This window comes from Cannabis sativa, chromosome 4 (genome assembly GCF_029168945.1).
Source record: "Cannabis sativa cultivar Pink pepper isolate KNU-18-1 chromosome 4, ASM2916894v1, whole genome shotgun sequence".
NCBI lineage: Eukaryota > Viridiplantae > Streptophyta > Magnoliopsida > Rosales > Cannabaceae > Cannabis > Cannabis sativa.
This window is the reverse complement of record NC_083604.1, coordinates 16475104-16502373: the sequence shown is the minus strand read 5'-3', so window position 1 is coordinate 16502373 and position 27270 is coordinate 16475104. Positions and strand designations below refer to the sequence as shown.

Sequence of the window (27270 nt, the reverse complement as noted above, 5' to 3'; positions counted from 1 at the left end):
TAGAAGTTTGGCTCTCGATAAATAGCGTAGAAATACCTTAAATATCAAGGAAACATGAAAATAGGAGTTCCCAAAAATCACCCCAACTGGTTACTCGAATCCTCAAATGAATCACAAATGGTAGACTATTTCATAGCTGAAAACACAAACCTCAAGTTTTCTCCTTTAATTTTACCCCAAATTTTAACAAACCTTTCAGAACACCTAATAAAGGCATAATAAACATAATCCAATCAAAAACAACATCATCAAATCCCTGAATCAAAATTTACTATATTGTTGAGCAAGCTTTGAGCTCTAAAACTCAAACTTGCTCAACTCAAACCACAACTACAACCAACAGATAAAATCACCACAAACAAACCTAAAATCAGCTCAAGAACAGATTCTATCAACCTCAAACCCTAGCAGAAACAGAAACTTAAAAATTCATACAAAAAAAAGCTTTAACCTTGAAAAACAAATAGAGAAGAGAACTAGGGTTTACCTTGGTCTTTCTAAACAATTCCCTTCCAAATTCTTGTTGAAAATTCTATTGGAATGATTGAGTTTGGTCTGAAGTTTTTTGGTTTTTCTTTGGGTTCCAGTTTGGCCAAGAAAGAGAGAGAGAAGGAGAGAGAGTGACTTTGTGATGTTAATCTAATTTTTTTTTTTTTAAAAAAAAAACTTAATATAAAATTAACGTAATCAATAATAATTCAGCTCAATCATAACTAAATAAACTCAAGTGGAAAAGTTTCAAAAATGTCCTTACTTATTTTCTAAGCAACCTCTTACCCTAGGGATAAAATGGTCATATTCAATTATACCTCGTATAACCCCGATATTTCTAACTATTCACAATCTTGCCCCGCTAATTCTAAAATATCATAGCATATAGTGATACATATAATCAAATCGTCGAATTCCACTACACCGGACATAAAACATGAAAATAACAAAATTCATAAATATTATGTAAAATATATTTATAATTCAATAAAATCTCCGTAATTAAGAAATTATTCCTCAAATATTAATTTCAAATAATAAATCTTATTTTCTATTATTGCACGTATAATCATAAAACAATTGAATAATCTATTAATAAATTGGTAATTTTCATATCTTATAAATTTAACGAGCTTCTACCACCGTACATGTCACATCATTTATTGAGTTAAGTCCATCACTAGTTGATAGACCTACGTTTAAACTAGAATTTCTCTTTAATACAAATGCAGGTTGTTTTGGATTAGGGAGATTTGCTTCATTACTCAACATCAAAACAACTTCAGACATGGTTGGTCGATCAATAGCATACTCTTGTACACACAAAAACCCATCTGTAATGCATCTCAAGACTGGGCCACTGAATGCTTCATCTATGGATGAGTCCATCATTTCTAATGCTCTACCTTCTTTCCATAAATCCCACACCTATAATGTTTAGATCTTAAATATGTGAGAATACTTAGCAGAAACAATATGGATGTAAATATTATTGGAAACTTTCATAAATAATTAACTACTTAATGGCCACTTACATGCGCAACCAAATTGGAATGCAAATTGTTATGATAATAGCTAGTATTTTTTTTGCCAGTAATAATCTCAAGTATCATAACTCCGAAACTATATACATCTGACTTTATTGAAAATCGTCCTTCCATTGCATACTCTGGAGACATATAACCACTATAACAATACTTGTGTACGTAAGATTATTATAATGTAAATATGTATATGTAAATAATTATATAAAATTAGAGAGATAAAATAATTCTTAATTAAAAAATATACACTTACTATGTTCCAACTACTCGATTTGTGTTTACTTCAATTTCATCCCCTCCAAATATTCTAGCCATACCAAAATCTGAAATTTTGGGATTCAAATTAGCATCTAGAAGAACATTGTTGGTTTTTAGATCTCTATGGATGATTCTCAATCTTGAATCATGATGAAGATACATCAACCCTCGAGCAACACTAGAAATGATATCAAAGCGTCTTCTCCAATCTAACAATTTCCTTTTCTCGGTATATGGCCAATAGTAAACAATATTAGTTTAAAAACTCATTAAACTTATTTCTTCACTGGGGGCGTGTATTTTGAGTCTATTTGAGTGTGAGTGAAATGTGAACCCTGGTAGAATATTCCCCTATATTTGAAATTAAGTCTACAAAGTTGTAGAGACTAAAGAGCATGTGGGTACCACAAAAGTAGCAAAATATTCTCACCTTAAATTTTGAAGCAAACATACAAAAGACTCAACATTGTGATTCACAATCTTTAAACAAACAACCTCTTATATATATGGTTAAATAATATTCTTAAAAGAATGATTTGGTATAAAAAGAACAAGGCTTGCTGGGAATAATATAAAGCTAGAATTGTACTTAGAGCATCAAATAAGTAAACCTATACAACACAGTATCTCGTAGCGCGAAAAATTGCTACTTGTAAATATGATGTCATAATTTAATTATCTACAAACGATCTTAAATTTTTACACTAAACAAACATACCAAATATGAAGACGTCCAAGCTTTTGTTTGGTAAATACTCATAGATTAACATCTTTTCTACTCCTTCAACGCAACAACCTAGAATCCTCACAAGATTTCTATGTTGAAGTTTTGCAATTACCAATACTTCATTCTTAAACTTGGCAATTCCTTGGCCAGAGTTCTTTGATAATCTTTTCACTGCAATTTCCTTTCCATCATAAAGCATACCCTGAAATAATTTATTAGTTGTATTTTATACGTGAATGTATATGTTAAGTAAAAATAACATTACCATCATTATATATAAGTACCTTATAAACAGGACCAAAACCACCTTCTCCAAGTTTGTTACTTATGAAAAAATTGTTAGTGGCTGTAGCTATGGTATTCAAGTCAAAACGAGGTAATTCTGAATTTGCATTTTCATCGAACTCATCCTTTCCAGAAATGTCATCAAAATATATATTTGGATTCGTAAAAACATATTTCTTCCGTTGTTCTTGCACTGTCATTAAACATATAATAAATAAATAATTCATTTTTTTATGAATTATACAAATAATTTGAATACTAAAATGTCTATTCATTTTATTTTTTACTCTAAATATACTTTATTGTGTTGATTTCAATAATTTATCTTTTTGTTATTATTTTTTTAAATTACAATATAGGAAAATTCTATAATGCACCCCTTTAAAAGAGATACACCAATACATCTCTATCTGTTTTAGTATCCGAAATAATTTTTTAGTCAAATTTTTTCTCATGGTCATGTAAATTATACTTATTTAAGACATCCTGCAAAATTTTAAGAAATTCAGAAAAGTTTAACACGCTAAAAATTGTGTTCAAGTAGTATGTTGCATGCACGCGTGACTATTTTATTTTATACATGTGTAAAATAGACTGTTTGAACATTATTTTCTATATTGTAAATTATTCTGAATTTCTTAAAATTTTGTAGGATATCTTAAATAGCTATAACGTACATGAATATGAAAAAAAAAAATTAGACTAAAAAATTTTTTTGGATGCCGAAACAAATAGAAGGTACATTAATACATTCATTTTAAGGGGGTGCATTGTAGAATCACCCTATAATATATTATTTTATTTTTACTATGAAGAAAATATATAAATAATATAATAGAAATATAAAGAAGATAGAGGCAGAGTGGTACCTTTTGATCGTCTCTTTTGCCAGCAGTATATAAAAATTAAAAAGAGAACTAGTATCGCAAAAGAAGTCAACCCAATTCCCAGCTTCCCAATTTTGGTTATGGAAATACTTTTGGACTTCTTTAAATATTTAGCTGCAATATTATTAATAAAAAAAATAATTGTCAATTAACTTCAAAAGGATTTATAACGATGTTATAGTAAGAAAAATTAGCAACATTAAATATAAACGTGTGTTTGCTTTATTAAAAGTAACAAAAATATAGGTTATTAAATCTACAAGGAAAACAAATAGAAATAAACTTTGACATAAGTAAAAATATATATATTCATAATGTATACTTTACTTGACGTTCTTCTTAAATAAAATAATAACTATAAGATTTTCATTTATATAAGTAACAATATCAAATATAAAGTAAGCATTCAAAAAAAAAAATCAAATATAAAGTGATGTTTTTTTTTTTTAAGAAATATAAAGTGATGTTTGAAGAAAAGAAAAACATTAAAATTTATAGATATAGGCAGCCGATTTTGTACTCATATGTGCAAAACACGGATTGGAATCCGTTATACGGCAGGGGGATCCCACCGTACTTTTAAATGTTTTTTAATTTTTGAAATTTTGGTGGTAACCGGTTGTTGTAGGTGTGGTTACCGGTTGGGAGTTTATTTTTTTAATTAAAAAATAGTTAGGTACGAAAAAAGTACAAAATGGTACTGTTTGTTAGTTAGAGTACAAAAAGGTAGAGCAGTCTTCACTGTTCCTGGCAGTTGATGGTACGAAAACACTGTAGGCAGTGGGTCCATGTTGTCGGATTGAGGCTATTTTGGTATTTTCCTTCATTCATAAGATCATATGTATTTGTGGGATGGTATTTAAGTACATTATATAGAGTACCGTGTACATTGTTTCTGTGTGATGTTTAGTAAAATTAGTGTACATAATATCACGTACCGAGTACAAAATTTCACGTACCGAGTACGTTCATTTACGTTTCGTAGTATATTGTTTAGAATTTTTTTTTTAAGTGATGAATTTATTTGTTGTTATACATTGAGTTTTTAGTTGGTGTAATTTTTTAATTGTAAATATTTCGTATATTAAAACTTACCAGAAAAATATATTTTTTCACCTTATAAGATTGAGTTTTTTTCCTAGGCATAATTTAGTTGTTCGTCAATAATAATTTTGAGATTTGGTGAAGATGAGAAAATTACCTTAAACACGCCAAACATAACAAGAAGTATATAAATGTAGAATTTTTGAAGCAATAAGTAGAGTCATAAACGTTAAAACAACAATGGCTAAAAGTAGCTAGTTATAAGAGTGACCATAGTAAGACTCTTGTGTGGAGGAAGGCGGTTCCGGGAAATACGCGTTGGAGTGGTCATTGAATGAGTCAGATGTTGGTTGATTGTTTGGAGGTTGTTGCCCCTGAGATCCAGTGTTATGTTGACGATTTGGGCACCGTCGATAATCATGGTCTGATGAGCGACAAATGCGACAATGTCTTGAGTTTCTTGGGATCTGCTCCCCGTTTGGTCCTTCGCTTGTATTTCCCATACCCTTTGTTCTCACAACTTCGGGGTCTTTAATAATGTTGGGGTTGCTACGATATCTTCCAGGTTGTGGCGTCTCTCCTTCCGGATTGGAATTCAAGTCAAATTCTTCCTTGAACATTAGAGTTAGCCGTTCAAGCTCTTCCTTTGCACGGTTGTACGAGTCCTCTGATTTTGCTGCATAGAAAGTGAAGTTATAAGTCAGTGAACTGAGAGATTCAAACCTAGCCATCTCGTAAACCTAGCCATAAATGTCTACAAGGGTACCCTTGACTTTCATAGAGCAAGCAACTACAGTGTAGTGCTCGTCGGCCTTCATAGTAATGAACTCGGTATTGGACGTCCGGATGCTGGAACTTTCCAATGGTGAATATCTGCAACTCTCCTTCTTGCTCTTGAGTTATGACAAAATAGTTATTCTCTAAATCAAGCTGCTTAGCAACCTTGTGGTACATAGTTCTTGTGTAGAATTCAGCACATTGGTTGTAGTAAGTGGTCAAGCATGTAGGATTAGGTGGGTGAGGTCGAGTGCATCTGCTTTTGAAGTCATTTGCAGTCTCGTTGTGTCTGAGCTTTGAGACTATCATATCTATGGTTGTTACAAATTCACGCAAGCAATAATTCTTCTCTAAAAATTTTTTTAGAGCGGAGTTGATGGATTCGCAACGTTGTGTGGTTCTCATTCCTGCAACGAATGAACCCCTTAAATAAGTTTATGCCCATTGTTGTCTTGACTCGAATGTTGTTTGACACCATTCATTATCTGTTAGTTGTTGGGTTTGGATGACGTCTAACCATCTTGCTTCAAATTCTTCCTCCTCGTAGTAGTTGTAAATGAGATCCTTAAATGTTTTTAAGAAGATCGGATCTTTAACCTTTTTCGAAGCATTTGTATTGAGATGCCAAGCGCAGAGACGGTGCGTAACATCGGGCATGTGTTCAACGATAGCCTGTTTCATGGCCGCATCTTGGTCAGTAACTACAACATTTGGCTTCTTATCTCCATGGCATTCTAGAAATTTTTGAAGTAGCCAAGAATATGATGGAAGCTTCTCGTGGAGGAGGAGAGGAAATCCGAAGATGCATGTGTTGAAATGGTGGTTGACGCCAATGAGAACAGTGAGGGGCTTATTGTACTCATTTGTCATGTAGGTTGTGTCAAATCCTAGTACATCCCCAAAAGCTACATAGTCCACGCGTGAGTTTCCATCTGCCCAGAATAAGTTAGCCAAGCGATTCTCGTCGTCAACCTGATAGACAACGAAGAAATTAGGATCCTTCTCTGCGAGACAATCAAGAAATCCCAAAGCCCCTTCTGAGTCCGTCTCTATCTTCTCTTCTCGCTTCACACCAGCAACCCTGTTGTACACATCTCGAAGTTGACATGGCATTTTCTCGTAACCTCCACTTTGCAAAGCAACATGAGACATTATGTTGGCAGTTTTAATTCCTACGGAGTTCATCGACCTAACTTGGGAAGCAACCCATCGGACACAACTCTATATGATCTCAAAAATTGTACCTCACTCGATGAAGCCAACTCGTGATTGTGTATTATGCTGAACTGTTTGCATTTTCAAGTGTTACACGGTTGTGTGAGTAAAATACGCAATGCTGCCTGACATCCGGTTCTAGTGACATCATGAGGTCTTTTTTTTCTTGGTGTGTCCGGTGATGCGATTTTTTTCGAACCCTCGGAACAACAAACCCACCTCCGCATTACAATGACCCCATGAGAACGTCGTACATTGTCTTTCCTTGTGCCGAAACCCATCCGTTTCGCGTATATTTCGTAGAATGCTTCCCATTTTTCCAGTTTGTTGAGACTCTTGCCTAGCACGTCCTGTATTTCAATCTCATTCACTGGTTTTATGATGTTTAGCTCTGCTGTGATGGTTTTCCATTCATAAGTGTGTTCGTCATTCATGTTGGCTTGTTATTGATTTGTAAGAATTGTAGATGAGGAGTAAGGTTTAGAGGGTGCTGAGGGGATTGAAATTAGATTTTGTGAGTTTAAAGGGCTGAGATAATAGGGTTGTGTGGAGTTGTTGATCTCATTTGGTGATCACATTTAAAGCTGTTGGGCTGATATTAATGGGCCTCTACAATATTACAATCTGAACTCAACTCCTCTCGTACGTCAGAACAGTATAATAGTACAAATTATTTTAATTTCATTCCACATGTAATTGTAAAATAAGCTTATTTGACGAAAAATTTAAAGGGGTGATGTTATTGAGTTGAAAGGTTTGGTGGTGGGATTTAAATAGATTGGTGTTATGTTAATGGGCCTTCACCTAAGTTTTTCAATGAGTTGAACCATATTCGTACGTCCGAAATAAAACATTGTACTTTTTTTTGTTTTTGAAAAAAAATATGTTAAGAAAAGAAGAAAATTTTAATAAATGGTTAGTTGTTCACATTTAAATCCATTGGGCTTATATTAATGGGCCTATACCAACATCTTTTAATGAATTCAACCATTCCTGTACTTTACAAAGATAACGCAGTACTATTATGAAAACCCCCTGCGTGTACACGTGTATTAAAGTGATGACTTTTTTTAGTAGAATGGGTAGTTTCTCCCATTTATATATGTTGGGCTGATATTAATGGGCCCTTCACCTACATCTTCTTATAAGCTAAACCATCGTCGTACGTTAGAACAGTACCGTAGGACATTAGGTTTTTTGGAAAAACGGGATTGATGAATAATGTTGACATTTGACCATACTACGTACGCCTACACGTGTATTTAATTGTGTAATTCAGAGATTTAAGCACCCCTCTTTTGACACATCAAATGTGCCCAATGGAGTACATCCCAATGGAGTACAGCTAACTAAAAAACGTACTATAGGGTTATTTTCCACGACTTATATAAGACACTTGAGACGTTTTCCAATCCAGCATCAAGTTTATAGAGAAATGAACTTGTAATTTAGTTATTAGCATTACAATATATCAAGTATGAGTTCAGGTCCACACTGGGTTATTTTCAATGGACCAAATGAATGTATCTATAGTACGTACGAAGATGCTGTAAGCAAAAACACTACTTCTGATGCGTCCATAAAAATAATTCGTTATGAATCTTTTATAGAAGCTTTTTCTGCTTTATGTCTACATGGAGAGACGGGACAATGCTTCACTGGGTAGCAAGTTAGAGAACTTTGCTGTGTTAATGAGTTTCCCTGCATGTGGGATTCCGATGATGATAATGATGAAGAGGCTATCCTTAATTCTGTTTGCTCACTGTTTGATGAAGGTGAATCTTCTGGTGCAAATAAATCACCCGAACAGGACAATGTGAAAGATTCGACTGACGAAGGTGAGGACCCAAATGGAGATGATATAGAAGTTGGGGACAAAGGAGGAGTGGATACTTCTCCCAAAAACAGTAAATGATGCACTGTGTTAGTGTCCAAGTTATGTTATTTTATATTTTGAAGCTATAATGTACTATGAGTATTTGTTATGAAATCTGTACTTTGGTTTATTTTGGAGTATTAATGTCACTTTCCTCATTAATTAATTGTGGAATTAAAATTGAAGTGAATCATTGTGAAATCACAACTGCAAACAGAAAGAAAATAGACTTAAAATAATATAGAAGAGTTACATACAACTACATATATAATGGAGGTAAGTGCTTCAATCTCATTAAATCGCCTAACAAAAAGTTGATTCAACGGCCATATGAGATGAGTTGTAGCAAAAGACATTATATATATAAAATACCACGATTGAAACTGAACGGATGTTAAACCAAGTTCTATAACTTGAGGGAACTTCCGTTGAGACAGAGGGCTATTGTCTCTGAACGGGGACTTTGGTTGTAAAGGACTTTGTCTTGGAGTAGTGTTTGGTGATTCTTGTTTTACATGAAGTGGGTAGTGGGGTATGGACACCTCGGTGTAGTCGAGAATGTCATCCATGATACCCTCTAATTTTTTTCTTGAAGTGTTGGCTCCTTGCATGGCATGGGCTGAATGGTAAAGGTGTTCCGCTAGTTTGTATGACTCCTGGTTGGCCTCTGTGGCTCTTAAATGTGCCTTCCTTATAAGTTTTTCGTGTTCGTGGAGAACAGTCTCGAGCCTTGCACAGTTAGGACATCCTGAAATGGAGGCTGAACGGAGTCTTGGACTCCGTGACGGTGTACCTACGGGTCTTGTGGAAGAAAAAGGATGCGGTGGGGATTTTTGAGGGCTTGTTTCAAAAGGGTTGAAGTTTTGGTAACGGTCCATTTGATGTAGGTAACAGTAAAACGGGGTTTAAAAAAAATGCTTAGTTTGGATAATCTAACCTTTACTAATATAGTGGTTTGGTGGGTTGATGTACACGTGATTGGGTTCATGTAATAATAATGGTTTTTTTTTTTTCCCAATTTAGCCATTTAATAGTTAATAACTTTTCACAATGGTAATATCCACTTAGGACAATCTGAGAGATCCCAATTTACCCATTTATTAGTTAACCAATTTTAATAGAAGAAGAAGGTCAATCAAATCCCACAAACAAAATCTAAGCAATATCGGGAAAGTACTAAGTGATGTGACATTTTTATATTAAAAACAAATATACCTACGGTTTTATGATTTAAATAATAATTTCCAGAATTAAAGTAAAAATAAAATGCTTTAAAGTATTAGTACACATGGAAGACATAATGAATGAAGTCAATTGATTTATTACGGCCGTATAAAAATGTCACATCACCATCTTTAAATAATAAGTACATGGTTTAAATGGTGAAATTAAAAATGTGATATGACATCCACTCATTTCAGTAGTCAATAATTTATTAAAATTTGACATCATAATCGTTGTTGGTACTACTATCATAATTTATTAAATCTGACCTAATTGATTTGTCCAAATTTTAATAAGAAAAATGTCATATTAGTATATTAGAGCCCAACAAATATTAAATCTCCTTAAGTAATTACTGGTAGGTTTCGTGTTTTCATATAGTATCTTAATTAACTCAAATCAGGGTATCCCATGAGATCTGCATGTCATAATGTAGTGAGTTTGATTTGAAGTTACACTGTCAAATCGCTGACGTACGTTATTTAAAGTATAGGAAATACTCCATTTAACGTCAGTGAGTACACTGTGGGACGTACACAGAAAATTAAATATTGATAAGACAACAATTGATTTTTTTAGTGAGTATCTACAAATTAAAGAGGAAATAGTCCATACTTGGTTAAGAAGATTACAATATTTGGACAATTTTTAAATAATTCCCAACAACTTAAGAACGTGGACTATTAAGAATGGGTAGTAGTCCAAAATTAGTACAACTCCTAAATAGGAAATGGTTTAAACTGTATTAAAATAAGTATTGTACGAATAAATATGTCCGAAATTATAGTTTATATTTGAAAAAAAATCTTATTATCTCATTAAATTCAAATATTGAGTAAACATAATTGCACCGTACTGTATTTACGATGTGAAGTACTCTGCAAATATATTGATGTACGTTATTTTCAAACTTGAACTTATTGAGATATGGGAGATCCAGCTTCTGACGTACATTGAAATACGTTCCAAACATATTTTCATATAATTTATTTCTGTGACTGTTGAAAATTGATTTTAGGGTTGGAAAGACATACGTAGAAATACGTTATTAGAATAAAGAAATCTTTTATATTTGCTAATTAATTTGTAGGAACCACATTACAATTTTTCACATCTTGATTACAATAAAGTATTCAACATTACAATTTTCCAATAATAAAAGTGAACAACCAACTACCATTACAATGAAGATGTTATGAATCCGTGTTGGTCAAATTAATATTAAATATTTACATTTAAAACCTGATTTGACTAGACTGTACAACCTATCAATGAAGATGACTTTGTGAATGCATTGGAAAAGGGCATTTGGATAAACCCAACAAAATGGTGATGTGAGTTCAAATTTCAAATGAAATATTAAAAATTAATAATTAATAATTTCCAAGGTATTACTAATTACTTCTTTTTTTGAAAAAAAAAAAGTAATTACTTCATAGTTGTATGTAATTATTTTACTAATATTTTACCATTAATCCGTATAAGGTCACATCAGTAGGGTGTACGATCTACTTTGAAAACCCTAGCTCATACCATGTCAAATATTAAAACAAGAGCAGAACACGCCAAAATATCCCAATAAGATTTTCAAATTGAAAATATTTTTTCATTTGTTCTCATCAAACCCAAATATGCTCCGCATGTCACGCATTATTGAAATTTGATTGTGACGTACTGTGTATAGACTTCGACGTACGTATTTTAAAAACTTTCAACATGTTCAAATACGCTGCGAATGTGAGGAATTACGTAGAAATACGTTATTAGAATATATAATAAATCATTTATATTTGGTAATTAATTTGTAGGAACCACTTTCGCTATAAAGATGGAAGTTATTTTTGTGAGTTATGAAGGGTACAAAGTTAGGTGATATGTCATCCACTTATTTTATTATGGAATTATTTTTTAAAATTTGACATTGCAAGTGTTATTCATAACTTATTGGAAATAGTGAAACTCAATGGCACATATTCGGTCAACATAGTTCCATTCCAAATAAAATTTAAGTTTACACTTACAAAGACATACACAATAGAACAGAATTCATACATAACATAGTTGTATCCCAAAATAAATTTAATTAGGATGCTTTATTTTACACTGTAAATATAGATTGTATTGAGATATACTATAATATCGGTACTGTTATTACATGATGCTTTATCTGACGTAAGACTTTAGTTTTCCTCCCCGCGTCTCGATTTTGTTCCAGTGTTTGGCGCACCGACGGTTGTGTCAAATATTATAACACTCATCCCTCGATGGCCTTGTGGATTGCGGGAGGTTGGGTGAGGTTCGGTTGGATGGCATATTTGGCGGCGTCTCAAGTAGTTCCGTCCAGCCTAATCCACCCATCCGAACCCTTCGTCAACATTACCTGAATATACATGTAGTACATACATAAAATTTCTAAGAATCAATTTGTAATAAACTACTATTGAAATAAATAGACATAAAGAGTTGAGTTATTACCCAGATTTGTTATGAGATGATTGATTGAATTGCTAAAATTCCCTTGATGCACCTACAACACACGGTTGGACTGCATACCAATCCTTCTGTTTACACATCTTCACTTCGGTGCAACAACAATACATAATTTATTTTTTTTTATATATTATCCCTACACATACGTCTACAGGAAGGGAGTGACTTCTCTAGGAAAGAGAACAATACTAAATTGAGGTGTGAAGGAGTAAGGACATGTAGAGGGCTATATATAGTACTTGTGGATGTGATTGTGTTGTGTAGTCTTTTCAAAAATTAAGAAATAATAATTAATACAAACTGGTACGGCTAAAGATGGGGTGATATAACACCAATATAAATCTGATTTTGTCAATGCATTGAAAACCGTAAGTTCAACATACCCAACCAACTAATAAATTTTCCTTGAAAGACGTAATTTGAACCAACCTAATGACCGGTTTTGTTATGGTTTGGTTGAGTTTGGTTAGAAAAATCAAATATTTAAATAAGTGAAATGTTGTCCCATCCCTAAAATTGTCACATGTAGCAACAAATATGCCCATATTATGTCCAAATAAACATGTGTGGCCAAATGAATAAGAAATTAAATTATGATGCTTACTAATAATCAAAACTCAATTTGTGAGTACTACGAACCAGCTCAGTTAATAATGGGTACGTGTAAGAAATTAGTACAATTTGTGAGAAAAATAATTGTTATTAGTTTGTATTGGAATACTAATTTCCAATAATCAGTTGACATCTGTAGGATGTACTACCTTCTTTAAAAACATAAAAAATACAAATTTAGGGATATTATTATAACACAAACCTTTGAAGTCAATATGAAAGAAAATAATATTTTAATTTAAATATACATTTTTTCTGCATTAATATCAATAAAACTTAAATTACCTTTGTTTAATTTTTGTCTTTTGTTAATAAAAACTCCTACAGTACATATGATGTGACATATATATATATATTTAAAACTCAGCCAAGTACGGTTTTATAATAAAATAATAATTTGAACACTTAAAGTAAATAACAAATCCTTCAAAACCCTAAAGAACGATTTTAAATAATTGTTATTAGTTTGTATTGGAATACTAATTTCCAATAATCAGTTGACATCTGTAGGATGTACTACCTTCTTTAAAAATAAAAAAAAAATACAAATTTAGGGATATTATTATAGCACAAACCTTTGAAGTCAATATGAAAGAAAATAATGTTTTAATTTAAATATACATTTTGTCTGCGTTAATATCAATAAAACTTAAATTACCTTTGTTTAATTTTTGTCTTTTGTTAATAAAAACTCCTACAGTACATATGATGTGACATATATATATATTTAAAACTCAGCCAAGTACGGTTTTATAATAAAATAATAATTTGAACACTTAAAGTAAATAACAAATCCTTCAAAACCCTAAAGAACGATTTTAAATAAATGAGGAGGACCTTTTTTGTATTTTAAAATAATAAACATTTTAGTAATATTTTCCCATCAATCCATATACGGTCAAATCAGTAGGTTGTACTATCTACTTGAATAACCTAAAAAAAATAATTACGTAGAAATATGTTATTACTATAAAGATACCTTCATTATTTGTTAATTAATTATGATAAACCATTTTTTAAATGATACATGTATATTTTTTGTGTACCGAAGGGTGCAAAGTTAGTTGATATTTTTTTTCATCTCATTTTATTTTTATCTTTTTTTGTCAAATTAAATAGATTATTTAACTTATTCTGCTAATTCTGTTCTTAATAAAATTACAGAATTTATTAAAAAGAAAATCAAGTAATATAGTAGTATTTATTTTTTTGATCTAAGTCAAATATTGTATGTATAGTTTTTTAGTACAATTTTCTTTAAAAAAAATGATTTTAATAATTAATATCTGATTGATTGGGACAAGATATCGTAAAATACGGTTGTTTAATTTTTGGTATAGTTTATTAGTGGATATAATATAAACCAGTTAACCATGTGCATCTTCAGATTTGAGTTTGAGCGTCAAATAATAGACAAATTATGGAACCAATTAATTATCATTATTATTTTAGTAAGTAAATTGCTTAATTATCATTATTATTTGATACTGTAAATATACATTGTATTGAGATGAATTTGTACATATACTATAACATCGGGACTCTTATTACATGAGGAAGCAATTTGAACTAAGAATGTAAAAACGCTGACATTTGCCTCCCGCGTATCATTTTGTTCGAGAGTCTGGCGCACCGTTGTGTCAAATATGATAACACTCATTCCACGGTAGCCTTGTCGACTCGGGAGGTTGAGGTTCGGTAGGATGGCATATTTGGGTGGCCGTATCGGAAGTAGTTCCGTCCACCCTACTCCACCCATCCGAAACCTTCGTCAACATTTCCTGAATATACATGTACCACAAACATAAAATTTTTAAGAAACAATTCGTAATAATATACTATTAAAATAAATAGACATAAAGAGTTGAGTTATTACCGAAATTTGTTATGATATGATTGATTGAATTGTTGAAATTCCCTTGATGCACCTACAACACACGGTTGCAGTGCATACCAATCCTTCTGTTTACACATCTTCACTTCGGTGCAACAATAATACATAATTTACTTTTTTTTTATATATATTATCCCTATATATACGTCTACAGATAGGGAGTGAGTTCTCTAGGAAAGAAAACAATACTAAATTGAGATGTGAAGGAGTAAGGAGAGGTAGAGGGGTATATATACTACTTGTGGATGTGATTGTTGAGTGTAGTCTTGTCAAAAATTACAAAATAATAATTAATATAACCCTAGGTACGACTAAAAAAGGGGTGGTATAACCCCAAGATAAATTTGATTTTGTCAATCCCTTGAAAAACGTAATTTCAACAAACCCAACCCCCTATTAACTTTTCCTTGGAAGACGTAATTCGAACCAACGAAATTCTCGGTTTTGTTCTGGTTTGGTTGACTGTGGTTAGAAAAATTATGTATTTAAATAAGGTAAATGTTGTTCCCATTGTTCCCATTGTTCCCATCCGTTAAGAACAACAATGGCCACATAAACTTTTCACATGTAGCAACAAATATCCTAATATTATGTCGAAATAAACATGTGTGGCGAAATGAATAAGAAATTAAATTAGGATGTTTACTAATAATGAGAACTCAATATTTTTTTTTTAAAACGATTTAAATATTTCATTAAAATATTATTCGTTGGAATAAATATTCCAATAATTTTTGTAAGATTACATTAACGTATTAATCGTTGTAATCAAGATTGTAATAATTTTTTAAATACTATACAAATATAGATATTTAATAAAAAAAAACAGTTTATTGTTATGAATACAATAGTAGTTTGAGACAAAAAGTGACTGCAGTAATAAAGTCTGGAGAATAGTGACTCTTGTACGCTTCATGATGAACTTAGTGTATACTCAGCCCAAACAACCTAAATTCATAATGCGACTTCTGCCATAGTGCATCGGTGTCACTCCGTACAACCATAGGTCGAACAAGATTCGGTGAGTTCGTTGGGAGAGTAGTGAGTCCGGTACCCCAAAGCTAACTTGACTACATACTGTGTGACAACGTGCCCGTAAACACCGCAAGTCACAGTGTGAGTAGTACGAATGATTGAGTGTCACTCCGTACAACCCAAGGTCGAACTGGATTCAGTGAGTTCGTTGGGAGAGTAGTGAGTCCGGTACCCCAAAGCTAACTTCACTACATACTGTGTGACAACGGGTCCGTAAACACCGCAAGTCACAGTGTGAGTAGTACGAATGATTGAGTGTCACTTCGTACAACCCAAGGTCGAACTGGATTCGGTGAGTTCGTTGGGAGAGTAGTGAGTCCGGTACCCCAAAGCTAACTTCACTACATACTGTGTCACCGGGCCCGTAAACACCGCAAGTACCATTGTGAGTGGTACGAATGGTTGAGTGTCACTCCGTACAACCCTAGGTCGAACTGGATTCGGTGAGTTCGTTGGGAGAGTAGTGAGTCCGGTACCCCAAAGCTAACTTCACTACATACTGTGTGTCACAGGGCCCGTAAACACCGCAAGTAACATTGTGAGTAGTACGAATGGTTGAGTATCACTCCGTACAACCGTAGGTCGAACAAGATTCAGTGAGTTCGTTGGGAGAGTAGTGAGTCCGGTACCCCAAAGCTAACTTCACTACATACTGTGTGTCACCGGGCCCGTAAACACCGCAAGTCACAGTGTGAGTAGTACGAATGATTGAGTGTCACTCCGTACAACCATAGGTCGAACAAGATTCGGTGAGTTCGTTGGGAGAGTAGTGAGTCCGGTACCCCAAAGCTAACTTGACTACATACTGTGTGACAACGTGCCCGTAAACACCGCAAGTCACAGTGTGAGTAGTACGAAAGTGTCACTCCGTACAACCCAAGGTCGAACTGGATTCGGTAAGTTCGTTGGGAGAGTAGTGAGTCCGGTACCCCAAAGCTAACTTCACTACATACTGTGTGTCACCGGGCCCGTAAACACCGCAAGTAACATTGTGAGTAGTACGAATGGTTGAGTGTCACTCCGTACAACCCTAGGTCGAACTGGATTCGGTGAGTTCGTTGGGAGAGTAGTGACTCCGGTAACCCAAAGCTAACTTCACTACATACTGTGTGTCACCGGGCCCGTAAACACTGCAAGTAACATTGTGAGTAGTACGAATGGTTGAGTGTCACTCCCTACAACCGTAGGTCGAACAAGATTCGGTGAGTTCGTTAGGAGAGTAGTGACTCTGGTACCCCACAGCTAACTTGACTACATACTGTGTGACACCGGGCCCAACACTAGGTCGAACTGGGTTCAGTGAGTTCGTTTGGAGAGTAGGGACTCCGGTATGGTCAAGATTTATAATAATTAACATACATGTTGTCATATGATTAAAAGAAATAAACATACAAATTGCAAACTCAATTAATAGAGAAAAAGTATTGCATAGTCTGTTTATTAATTTTGGCCAACATGTGTATTTGGACATAACATAAAATATAAGAAAGTTCATACAATTCCATTAAACCAAACTAAACCGGCTGTATATGTGGTTTATTCATGTGGGGAGAAATATTTATGTGTTGTACTTTTAACTGTTCATAGAGTTGACATAAAATATTATTTTAATTTGATTGGACTGCTTGTGATTGACACTACTTTTTTGTATATAAGTATAGTGGACCAAAGACTTTGAAGCAAAAAATTTAAGGGCAGCACGAAATATGCTCCCCAATTTTAATATACTTTCTAACGTTTTCAAAGAAATTCGGTTTCCCCCTAAATTTATTTTCACAAGCCTATTTCCACCATAAGGTCGAGGGAAACACTCCTTTTCAAGCCTCACTAACACCCTAATTTGGTTTGTTAAAAAAAAACATGGTGGCTGGTTCTGGAGAGGACCCCTACGGGTTCGAGAGGGATTTTCCTTCATGGAAAAATTCACTTGGGGGACACCCCCATTGCTACTGTGGTGATCTAGCTTATGTTTGGACTTCTGGCAGTAGAGCAAATCCTGGTCGTCGCTTCTTTGGATGTCCGCACTATGTAAGACTTCGAACGCCTTAATAATATTTTAAACTAGGCTTTGTAAATATGGTAATGTACTTATTTTAAATTCAGGAGAACAACGAAAGTCGAGGATGTGATTACTTTTGTTGGATCGATCAAGCTCATCCTAAAAAACCTGCAGACACTACTCTCGGATTGCGAAACCAAATAAGGAGTTTGGAGAAAGAGAAGATGCACCATGAAAACATTATTAAAAAATTATATTTCATTATATTTATTTGCCTTTTCATCATTTGTCAACTTTTATTTCGTTAGAGATATTGTATGTGGTATGATGTTTATTTTATGTTTTTTAAGTATGTTGTCAAAGGAAAGGTAGGCATTTAAGTTGGTTGTATTAAAAATTTCTTAATTACTATTTGGTCATTGATTGTGAATGTCAATATGTGCGTAGTACAGTAATTAATCTAGTGTGAAATACTAGGATTTAAAGATAAATATCGGTAATTTTCACAATATAATCCAAAAAGTGTCATAGTAACTTAGTCAATATTGTTGTGTTTCACTATATTGCATTTTAAAAATACTTCAACTTTTTTTTCAAAGTTTTAAATTACATGATTTACTTACCTATGAGTTTAATGTTTAATAGATTGGTACCATTTTCAAACGTTGATGTTCAATACACTGCTTTTTTGAAAAACAGTAACCTTTTTTTATTTTGATAGCTTTTAATTGCATTATTTCGAAATGGTGAAATTGTGTGAACGCCAAATTTATTATGTCTCATTACTGTACTGTACTTTAACTATGAGTTTAATGTTTAATAGATTGGTACCATTGTTTATAATTTTTAATATGTTGGAGGTATCCATATAATTGTTGTAAACCTTGATGTTCAATACACTGCATTTTTGAAAAACAGTAACCTTTCTTTTTTTTTTATAGCCTTTAATTACATTATTTACAAGTAGTAAAATTGTTACAAAGGAAATTGTGTGACAGAGTTATTATTTCTCATTATTGTACTATACTTACTCTTTTTGATCCAAATTTATGTCCAAGGCCAGAATTAATGCCTTCATCTCTGTAATGGGAAAGTACATAAGTGTAGGTATTTTTATTATTTTGGCTATGGACATAATTGGAGTAAAATTGGTCAATTTCATTTTCAAAATAATGTACTTCACTATCCAAAACCTAATAGTACTGGCAAAATATAACAACAGTAATAATATTCACAATAATAATGGGAAAGTACATAAGTATAGGTATTTTTATTATTTTGGCTATGGACATCATTGGACTAAAACAGATAGTGCGAAAAAGAATGTAAAATTGGTTAATTTCATTTTCAGAATAATGTACTTCACATATTGTTATGGTAAAAAAATATCCAAAACCTAATAGTAATGGCAAAATATAACAACCGAAATAATATTCACAATAATAATCACCATACAGTAATAATAATCTGTTCCACGAAATTCCAAAAACTACCACAACTCTTACCCTATAGTAAATTATAAAATCACCAACATTAGTGCAATTCCAAATCACCTAACAGTAGTATGATGCAAGTATATAACATGACTCACTAAATATAATTTATGACCTAAAACCTAACTTTTGTAACCATTGTACTGAACATACTAAATATATAAATAACGTAACTTTTGTAACCATTGTAATATACTACTTGTTACTTATGGCCAGTCTTTTAGAATGACGGGTTTTCGGGGACTTGCTCTTGCCAGTCCACATGTTTTCGGACCTAGCCTTCGCTGTGCTGAATCGGGGGTCTCGAGGAGACCTTGATGGACTACGTAATGGTATAGTTGTAGATGTTGATGGAAGAACTTTGGTTTTGCTCAATCCAAATTGCTTCTTAACTCCCTCCATCACAGCATGTTTAGCCTTGTTACTCTCGTGGGTGACAATTTTCCCAATACAATCCAGTCTGACTTCAATAGGATCAAACTGCATTGTACATTAGGAAACCAATTCAGTAATACACATGACAACCAAATCCATAGAAACAAATCCATCAAAAAATAGATTCACACCTCAATTTTCACAATATAAACAGTTAGTTAACTGGATGAAAACTTATACTAAAGAAATCAACATTACATTACCTCTTCCATTATTTCATTTTCCTCGAATAGTGAGTCCATGTACTTCATTACAAACATTCCACAATCGTGGCCATTTTGTTGTTGTGGGTAGTCCTTGCTTGAAGAAAGAATTACAAATTCGCTGAAATTTAGGTCTCCTGGCTTGACAGGGGCAAACAATTGGTCCAAAGTCTGGAGCTGCAAAAAAATTAAAACAATCACAGTTGAGATTAGTGCAATTACACTAATAAAATGGCAAACCATGTACACACGTGCATACCATCTCTACGCAGGTGCTCCGACGTGACCTCTTATGCATTGCAGAAGACAACGAGTCCCTAATTTCCACTGTTGTATTATCCATGCTCACATTCGCCGCAAACCAGTGCGGAGCACTCTCGGTATCCAGTAGGGGTACCACCATCTACGACAAAGTAAAACAAACAACGTCATCGGAAAATTGAACTACACACATTTGATTCAACACAAAAGTTTCAAGAAAATGCAAATTACAGTGTGACATAAACTCAAATCTGCATCGTAATAAAGAGTGGACCACTCTTGCTGCTTCGCCATCCTCTCCACGTTCTTCCAAGTAACTTGCTCTGCACAATAAGCAAACATAATAGATTACATATTAAATAAAAACATAGATTTAACAAAGTTTACAGCATAAATACAAAAGATTCATGTCCACTTTTAAATATCAAATTTCATACCGAAATTCTGGTGGGCATAAACCAAGTTCTCTTTCTTCCAATGTCGTTGCACTTCTTCTCTCGAAAATTCATGATTTGAGCAAAGCAATCAATGACCTGACATTTACATAAACAATATCCGTTATCTTGTCATTCATACAATTTGTAAATGGCATTAACTAAAATAATGAACTACAAATTTCAAAGCAACCAAATGGCAACTTCTACGTACACTTTTTGATATATCTGTCTCCGGTTTTATGCATTTGAAAAACCTTCGCTCGACCTCAACCTTCCCAAAATTGGCTAACACTTCACTGAAATACAAAACAAATAATCAACAACGAAACGAATGTACTAATATCAACTACGTACACAGTAATCATGAAACATGAGATTACCTCGGATCATTGGCGCTAGAGAAATTGTAACGGAACAACTCGTACTGTTGATTTGAGTAACCCTTCTTCACAGTGAACAGACCAATCACCTTCCCTCCAGATTCTTTGAATCTTTCGAACGCAGCATCATCAAAATCATCCTTCACGGTCTGCTCAACTTCCTCTTTTACAATAGCGGGGAGATCTTCTCCCAAAAAGTTCATAACCTCAAACGAATCATCAGAAACAACCACCTTAGTTGGAACAACGACCATGTCTTCTGATAGATTAAGTGAAGGGACACTCTCTACATCATCAACATCCTCTTCCAATTTATCCTTCGTCCCTTCACCATCCTTTTCCTTGACACCCACGTCATCCTTCTTCTCGGTCTCCCCGTTGAACGAAAGCGAGCGCTGAACTTTGCTCGTCTCAGGTATCTCCAACACTTCTTTCATAGTCCCCTTCCCAAGGTAAGTGGAGAGTACCTTCAGTAACAGCTCTTTTGCGCTGCTCACCTTCAAATCAAGCCGGAAGACCTCATCTTTCAACTCACACACAGCTTTGTATATTGCGTCATTTGTGGGTTGCCCAACTGCAGCGGATTCAAAACTTGGTAGTAACACATATGTGTTAGTCAATTTCACCTGTTTAGTACACCAAAAAAACTAGTTAGCATATCTCCCAAATAAAATTCTAACGCATCAGATTATTGAAGTACTAAATGTACCTTTCCACTTGTGTGACCACCGTGGTCTCGAATCCACTTGTACACTGACTTGCAGTGTTTTGTGGTCCAAAAGTCAATTGGAGCCATAGTGCGGTCCACGTGACTAGCAGTCCAGTCTACGTGCGTCAAATATACAAGCTGCCACCAAACAAAAGTGCATACATATATTACCACAGCAGTACATGAGACAATAAAATTACTACCATCACAATAATTCGAAAACTTACCTGTACAAATATCGTGCAACCGGAGACATTTTTGGTGTTCTTCGTCTTGTACCGGTGTAAAGAGCTCATTAGATATCAAAAACCGGAAGTCGCCCAATTCTTCTTCTTAATTGACCTTGTGTCAACTAAAGAATGCATGTAGCTAGTGCTGACCTCGGTACAATTCTTCGGCAGCAACACAGTTCCAATACAGACAAGGAGAAACTTAATTAGAAATAGGTAGTCACTGTCGCTGGTTTCCTTGAGCTCATTCTCCAGCAAAGTCAGGGAATACCTATAGTCCTTGGCCTTAAAGAGGAGGTCAAACTCAACCAGGTCACGCTCACTTTCGGTTGCCATGGGTTCTCTGCCATCCCAGATTCCCATGACATCCTCAAACAGCTTGGAGGATAGTTGGATCGTTCTTCCAAATATCTCCAGCCGAGAAGTGGTTGGATCCACGTGATCGATCAGCCAACTAACTATCTTAGTGTCTATGTACGGGGCATCCTACCTTAAAAATGTTGAGAAACCGGTATTTCTCACCGTTTCTTTTTGAGCTTCGTTGAGCAGTGGGACTATTCTCCCCAAACGCTCGAAGGAGCAACGACCAGAAACTTGAACGTCCCCCACACCTTCGTTGTTGTCAATCCCTGGCTCAGCAGATAATGTCTACTTCACCTTCTTCCCTTTCCCTCTACCACCAACCTTGGAGGGGGAAGCCTCGACTTCGTATGAAGCCCAATTGTCAATCTCTTCATCGCTAAGAAGCTTGAATTGCTCCTTAAAACTACGAAGCACCTACAATATTAAGATTCTCGATTATTAAGTCAAGTACGCTAAATAAAAGATAAAAAATAAAAGATCCATAACACAGTCCAAGTCACTCACATCTGCTTTAGGTTTTTCTTTGTGTGCATCAGCATAAGCATAGAAATTGGCTTGGCTGCATCAATTAAATAAAAGAATGGAATTACAAATATTATTTTCAAAACCAAAAAATATTACCACTAAAATAACTGCCACAAATAACTCACTAGTACTTCGCCCAAGCTTCCTTCGGATCCTTCTTCTTTATCTCTGCTGCATCCTTTTTGTACTGTGGCGGCCCCCTCTTCCGTTTATATACCATTTTATAAACCTATTACACAAGACAAAATAACTTAAATTAACAAACATTCAAAACACTAAAATGTTGGAAGACAAAGACTTTAAATAATTCATTGCAATCATCTAACATTTCAGTGTATTCATGACATCTCGACACTTAATTTCCTATGTGTACAATAACAGGTAAGCATCTCTTCCTATATAACATAATTTCATTATATGTACTATAGTCTATTTGTTAAATGTACTATATGGAAACTATTAAGTACAATGTACCAATATGCCTAAATAATGGATTCTGTAACTTGTTAGTCTCCCTTCGCAACAAGTAAGCATATTTTCCTTACATAATATACTATTTCAATAACATCACAGCAAAGTCAGTTATACAATAGTCACTTTTAACATGCAATGATGCCAACATATGTAACATAAAATTTAGAAAAAATTATTGACCTTCTCAATTAAATCTTGGAACTCTAGATCTTGAGGTTCTTAGGGCCTCAATTAAGCATGAAGTTTGCCAATGGTCAAAAAGATTACAACAATTTCTGATTTTTTGGAAAAGAGACAAAAAGGTTCACATGTCCACCGGTGACCTCCTCCCAAATATATTGAGACCTCTCACTCATGGTAGAGGAAATCCGTGGACACAAAACACCAACAAAGTACAGTACCAAACTTATGCAAAATGCAGTAAAGGCACAGAAAAAAGAAGAAGCATAATTAGTACAGAAAACTTCCCCATTCTCTACAAAGATCTAAGAAAGAAAGTTGTCAAAGTATTTTGTTTTATAAATACAAGTAGCAACCTAGAATTTGATCCTCTCAAGCCACTAAACTGAATTCGAATCACATCTTTCTTACAAGCTGTAAAATATGGTTTCTTGTATGGCCAAAGGATTATACAAAATTTGTAATTGAAAAAAGACAAGCATTTACTAAGGATTTTTGTATGGCCCAAAAGATTATACAAAATTTGTGTTTATAGGCAATGCGAAGGTCAATTGAAGGTGTTTAGGAGTTTGATCTGTACACTCATGAAAAAAGAAAAAAGTAATTGACAAGGAACTGTCTTAGATTTAATTTGTAAGACCAAGAACTGGATTACAATACCCTCAAGTATGCACATTAAGCTTTGATGGGGTTGCTAAAATTTTAAACAGATATTTTTTTCAGTTATTGTTATCCGAATTTTTAATAGTATTCCTAATTTATGTGTGTTAAGTTTTTAGTTCAATACACAACTTGTTTCGTTTGATACAAATTGTTTAGTTTGATAATATCTCCTATTTCAATTAATCTCCTACTTCTATTACGATATTTAAATTGTATGACATTATGCTCGTTATCAATAAAGTTATCATTGCAATGAGATCACTAAAAGACCATCCAGCCTAATATTATAGAACTCATGCATTATTTTTTGTCATATTGCTCAAAAAATCTCCATTTATCCAATCCCCAAATATTCAAAATCCAACCAAATCAACTAACACATTCTAAAAATACATAAATCAAAATACCCAAATCAAAACCCCTAAATTATAGTACAATGCAACCAATTCAATTTAAACAATGCAACTCTTTATTGCAACAAACTCAATCAAAATACCAAATCACATATTCATAAAAAACTAAAACAAAAAACTCATAACATACAGTACATTCCACACAAAGAACCACAACACATGCACAGGGGGAGACAGAGAAAGAAATGCAAACTCCCTTAAACACAGAACCAGAGACAGAGAGATAGAGAGAGAGAGAGAGAGAGAGAGAGAGAGAGAGAGAGAGAGAGAGAGAGAGACAAAGAAATACCTCGACAAAGATATGCAAAGTCCCTTCACCACCTCACCCTCCACACCTGAGACAAAATGGAACTATTAAGTACACGAAAATGGAAAAACACCACATTCCCTTCAAAAATATATTGTTTTCTGTGAATAAGAAAATGTATGTAAAGTAGAATGGAGTAATGTATAACTCACCGTCGACACCCCCCTCTAACAACTCCAACAATGGCACTTCGAGTAATGTACACCACAGTCGCCACAATGTACAATATTGGTTTTACTACCTCAAACGAAAATAGAAAATGGAAAAACAAAATGGAAAATGAAAAGAAAATGGAAGAGGAAGAACTTTGCCCTAGCAGAGACGAAAATGGAAAAACGAATGACAAATTGAACAATAAAAGAAAATGAAAGTGAAGAAGTGGAGGAGTGGAGGAGTACGACGGTTGATTAGACTTGATTGATGGATGGATGTCACTTTTTACTTTTCCATTTTTAATAAATTTAAATTTCAAAAAAAGTAACTGGTACCCATTTTTCAAAACCTAATTACCCCTACATGAACCCCTACATGAACCCCAACCGTTAGATCAAATTAACTACCCATCCGACGGTTACAGTACATCACAGATTGAAATCCGTGTCCGTACAGCAACGGGACGAAATCCAGTCCCTATAAATATATAATACATCTTTTTCTTTACAAAAATTAAATTTTAATATCCCAACAAATTATATTAAAATTCCAAAAATAAAAATAAGTTTATTTTTGTCAAAATAATAATACCTAAAGTAATGGAGTCAACTCGCACATAAAAATCTTGACCCGAATTAGAATAAGTCCTTGCGTCCATCAAATCACCATGCCATGTCAAACACCCAATCATGTCCCCACTCACAGTCGCACTAGAGTAAGCTGTACACGTACAGTTTCTTAAGCACTCCTCTTCACACAATTTCAAACTCAAACTCAAATTCACACGTGCCTTCGATGTGTCTGGTATCTTTACGCCTTCAAATTTCACAAACCCTTCTCCGTTCCCACACGTGCCATTAAGCTGTAGCTTTCTCACACAACCGTCTGACCCATCTCTAAGCAACCAATTTTTAAGTGACTTCGGGTCAAACCCGGGTAGGCACGCGCACTCAAAGCCATCCATGTTGTCCGGGTCGCATATCCCGTTCGGGCCACAAAACCCGTACGTATCGCACGTCTCAGTCGGCGCCGACAAAAACCTTAGCCATTGTCCATTCCGCCACATTGATAAGTAAACAATTCCCGATTCATCAACCACTTGCCGAGCGAGAATCGAGTCGTTGCGAAGATCGGATTGGTACGATACTTCGTTCTCATTATTCACAAACGTGTCGTTGAATATGAATGTTTGCGTCATTTGCGGTACACCGCTCCATCGATAGCCGTTCCAAGACCCACCTCGCCAACGTGGAGTTCGACCCTGGCTCAAGAAAATTTGTGGATATCCACTCGGGTCGAGCCACAGTGAGTAGTTTCCGGTTCCTGGGTCATCCATCGACTTCCAAGAGGTGAAGATGTTGTTCAACCCTGTAACCCGATTCGAACCCAATTTCATGAATGGGTGTTACATGAAAAGTTATAGGGACTAATTAGCAATTGTTAGTATTGCTTAGTTAGTATAAATATGTAATACTATTACACAAATAAGGAGAGGAATGAAATTGGCATTTGAGTGTGCTTTGGGAGATTGGCCTTGTCTCGAAGAAGGCATTTCACTAACATTGGTGCTTTCATTGAGAGAATCTCATAGAGAGATTTCAGTGAGAGATTGTCACCATGACTGACGACGAGCTTCGTGAATTCGTAAGATCCATGATTAGATCTGTAGAGTTGCGTATTGACGCCATGTTTGAGCGCCACGGTTTGTCGACTGCGGCATTGCTGAATTCCTCATCTCAGGCGCCAACCACGGTTCAGGAGGTAGACAACTCTACTGAACCAGAGAGAATCATAAAACCAGTGGTTGTTCCTGAGGGAATTTCGCACATCAACGTTGAAATGGGACTCGTCAGAGAAGGCAGCGAAGCACCGCCAAGAGAGAATTGCAGTTTACCGAAACTGAAGAAGCTCTCTGTCCCATCAAAGATGCCTCCCGATTTCGTCACTATCAATGTTTCTACTGGATCTGACCTGAGTAGATCACAATCGACTCAAGTTCAATATTCGACAGCAGCCCGCAACTCACCAACGCCGGAGAAGACATCCTTGACTTCAGCGGACATTGTGGATTCTGGACCTGTGGCAGCGAATGGAGTTCGAAGAACACCAACGCTGGGAAAGAGATGATGATCCTAGCTCCATCGACCGATACTAGCACTGGTATTATTTTTGTCGTTCGTGATTCG

At 34.6% G+C, this 27270-nt stretch overlaps 1 protein-coding gene across 1 annotated transcript; it reads right to left on the bottom strand.

Moving 5' to 3' along the window:
* Positions 1 to 1116: 1116 nt before the first annotated feature.
* Positions 1117 to 26480, bottom strand: LOC115713404 (G-type lectin S-receptor-like serine/threonine-protein kinase RKS1). The gene is made up of 7 exons (XM_061113574.1): positions 25676 to 26480; positions 3675 to 3806; positions 2805 to 2998; positions 2504 to 2722; positions 1789 to 2018; positions 1527 to 1677; positions 1117 to 1419 (listed from the first exon to the last, which is right to left on the bottom strand). Exons 1-7 carry the CDS (start codon positions 26478 to 26480, stop codon positions 1117 to 1119), a joined length of 2034 nt encoding a protein of 677 aa, XP_060969557.1.
* Positions 26481 to 27270: the final 790 nt, after the last annotated feature.

Coding starts and splice junctions, on each gene's coding strand:
- LOC115713404 (XM_061113574.1), bottom strand. CDS start 26,480: ATGAAATTGGGTTCGAATCGGGTTACAGGGTTGAACAACATCTTCACC. Junction 2,723..2,804: donor GTTTTGGTCCTGTTTATAAG/GTACTTATATAT, acceptor AAATTATTTCAG/GGTATGCTTTATGATGGAAA. Junction 1,420..1,526: donor ATTCCAATTTGGTTGCGCAT/GTAAGTGGCCAT, acceptor TAAACATTATAG/GTGTGGGATTTATGGAAAGA.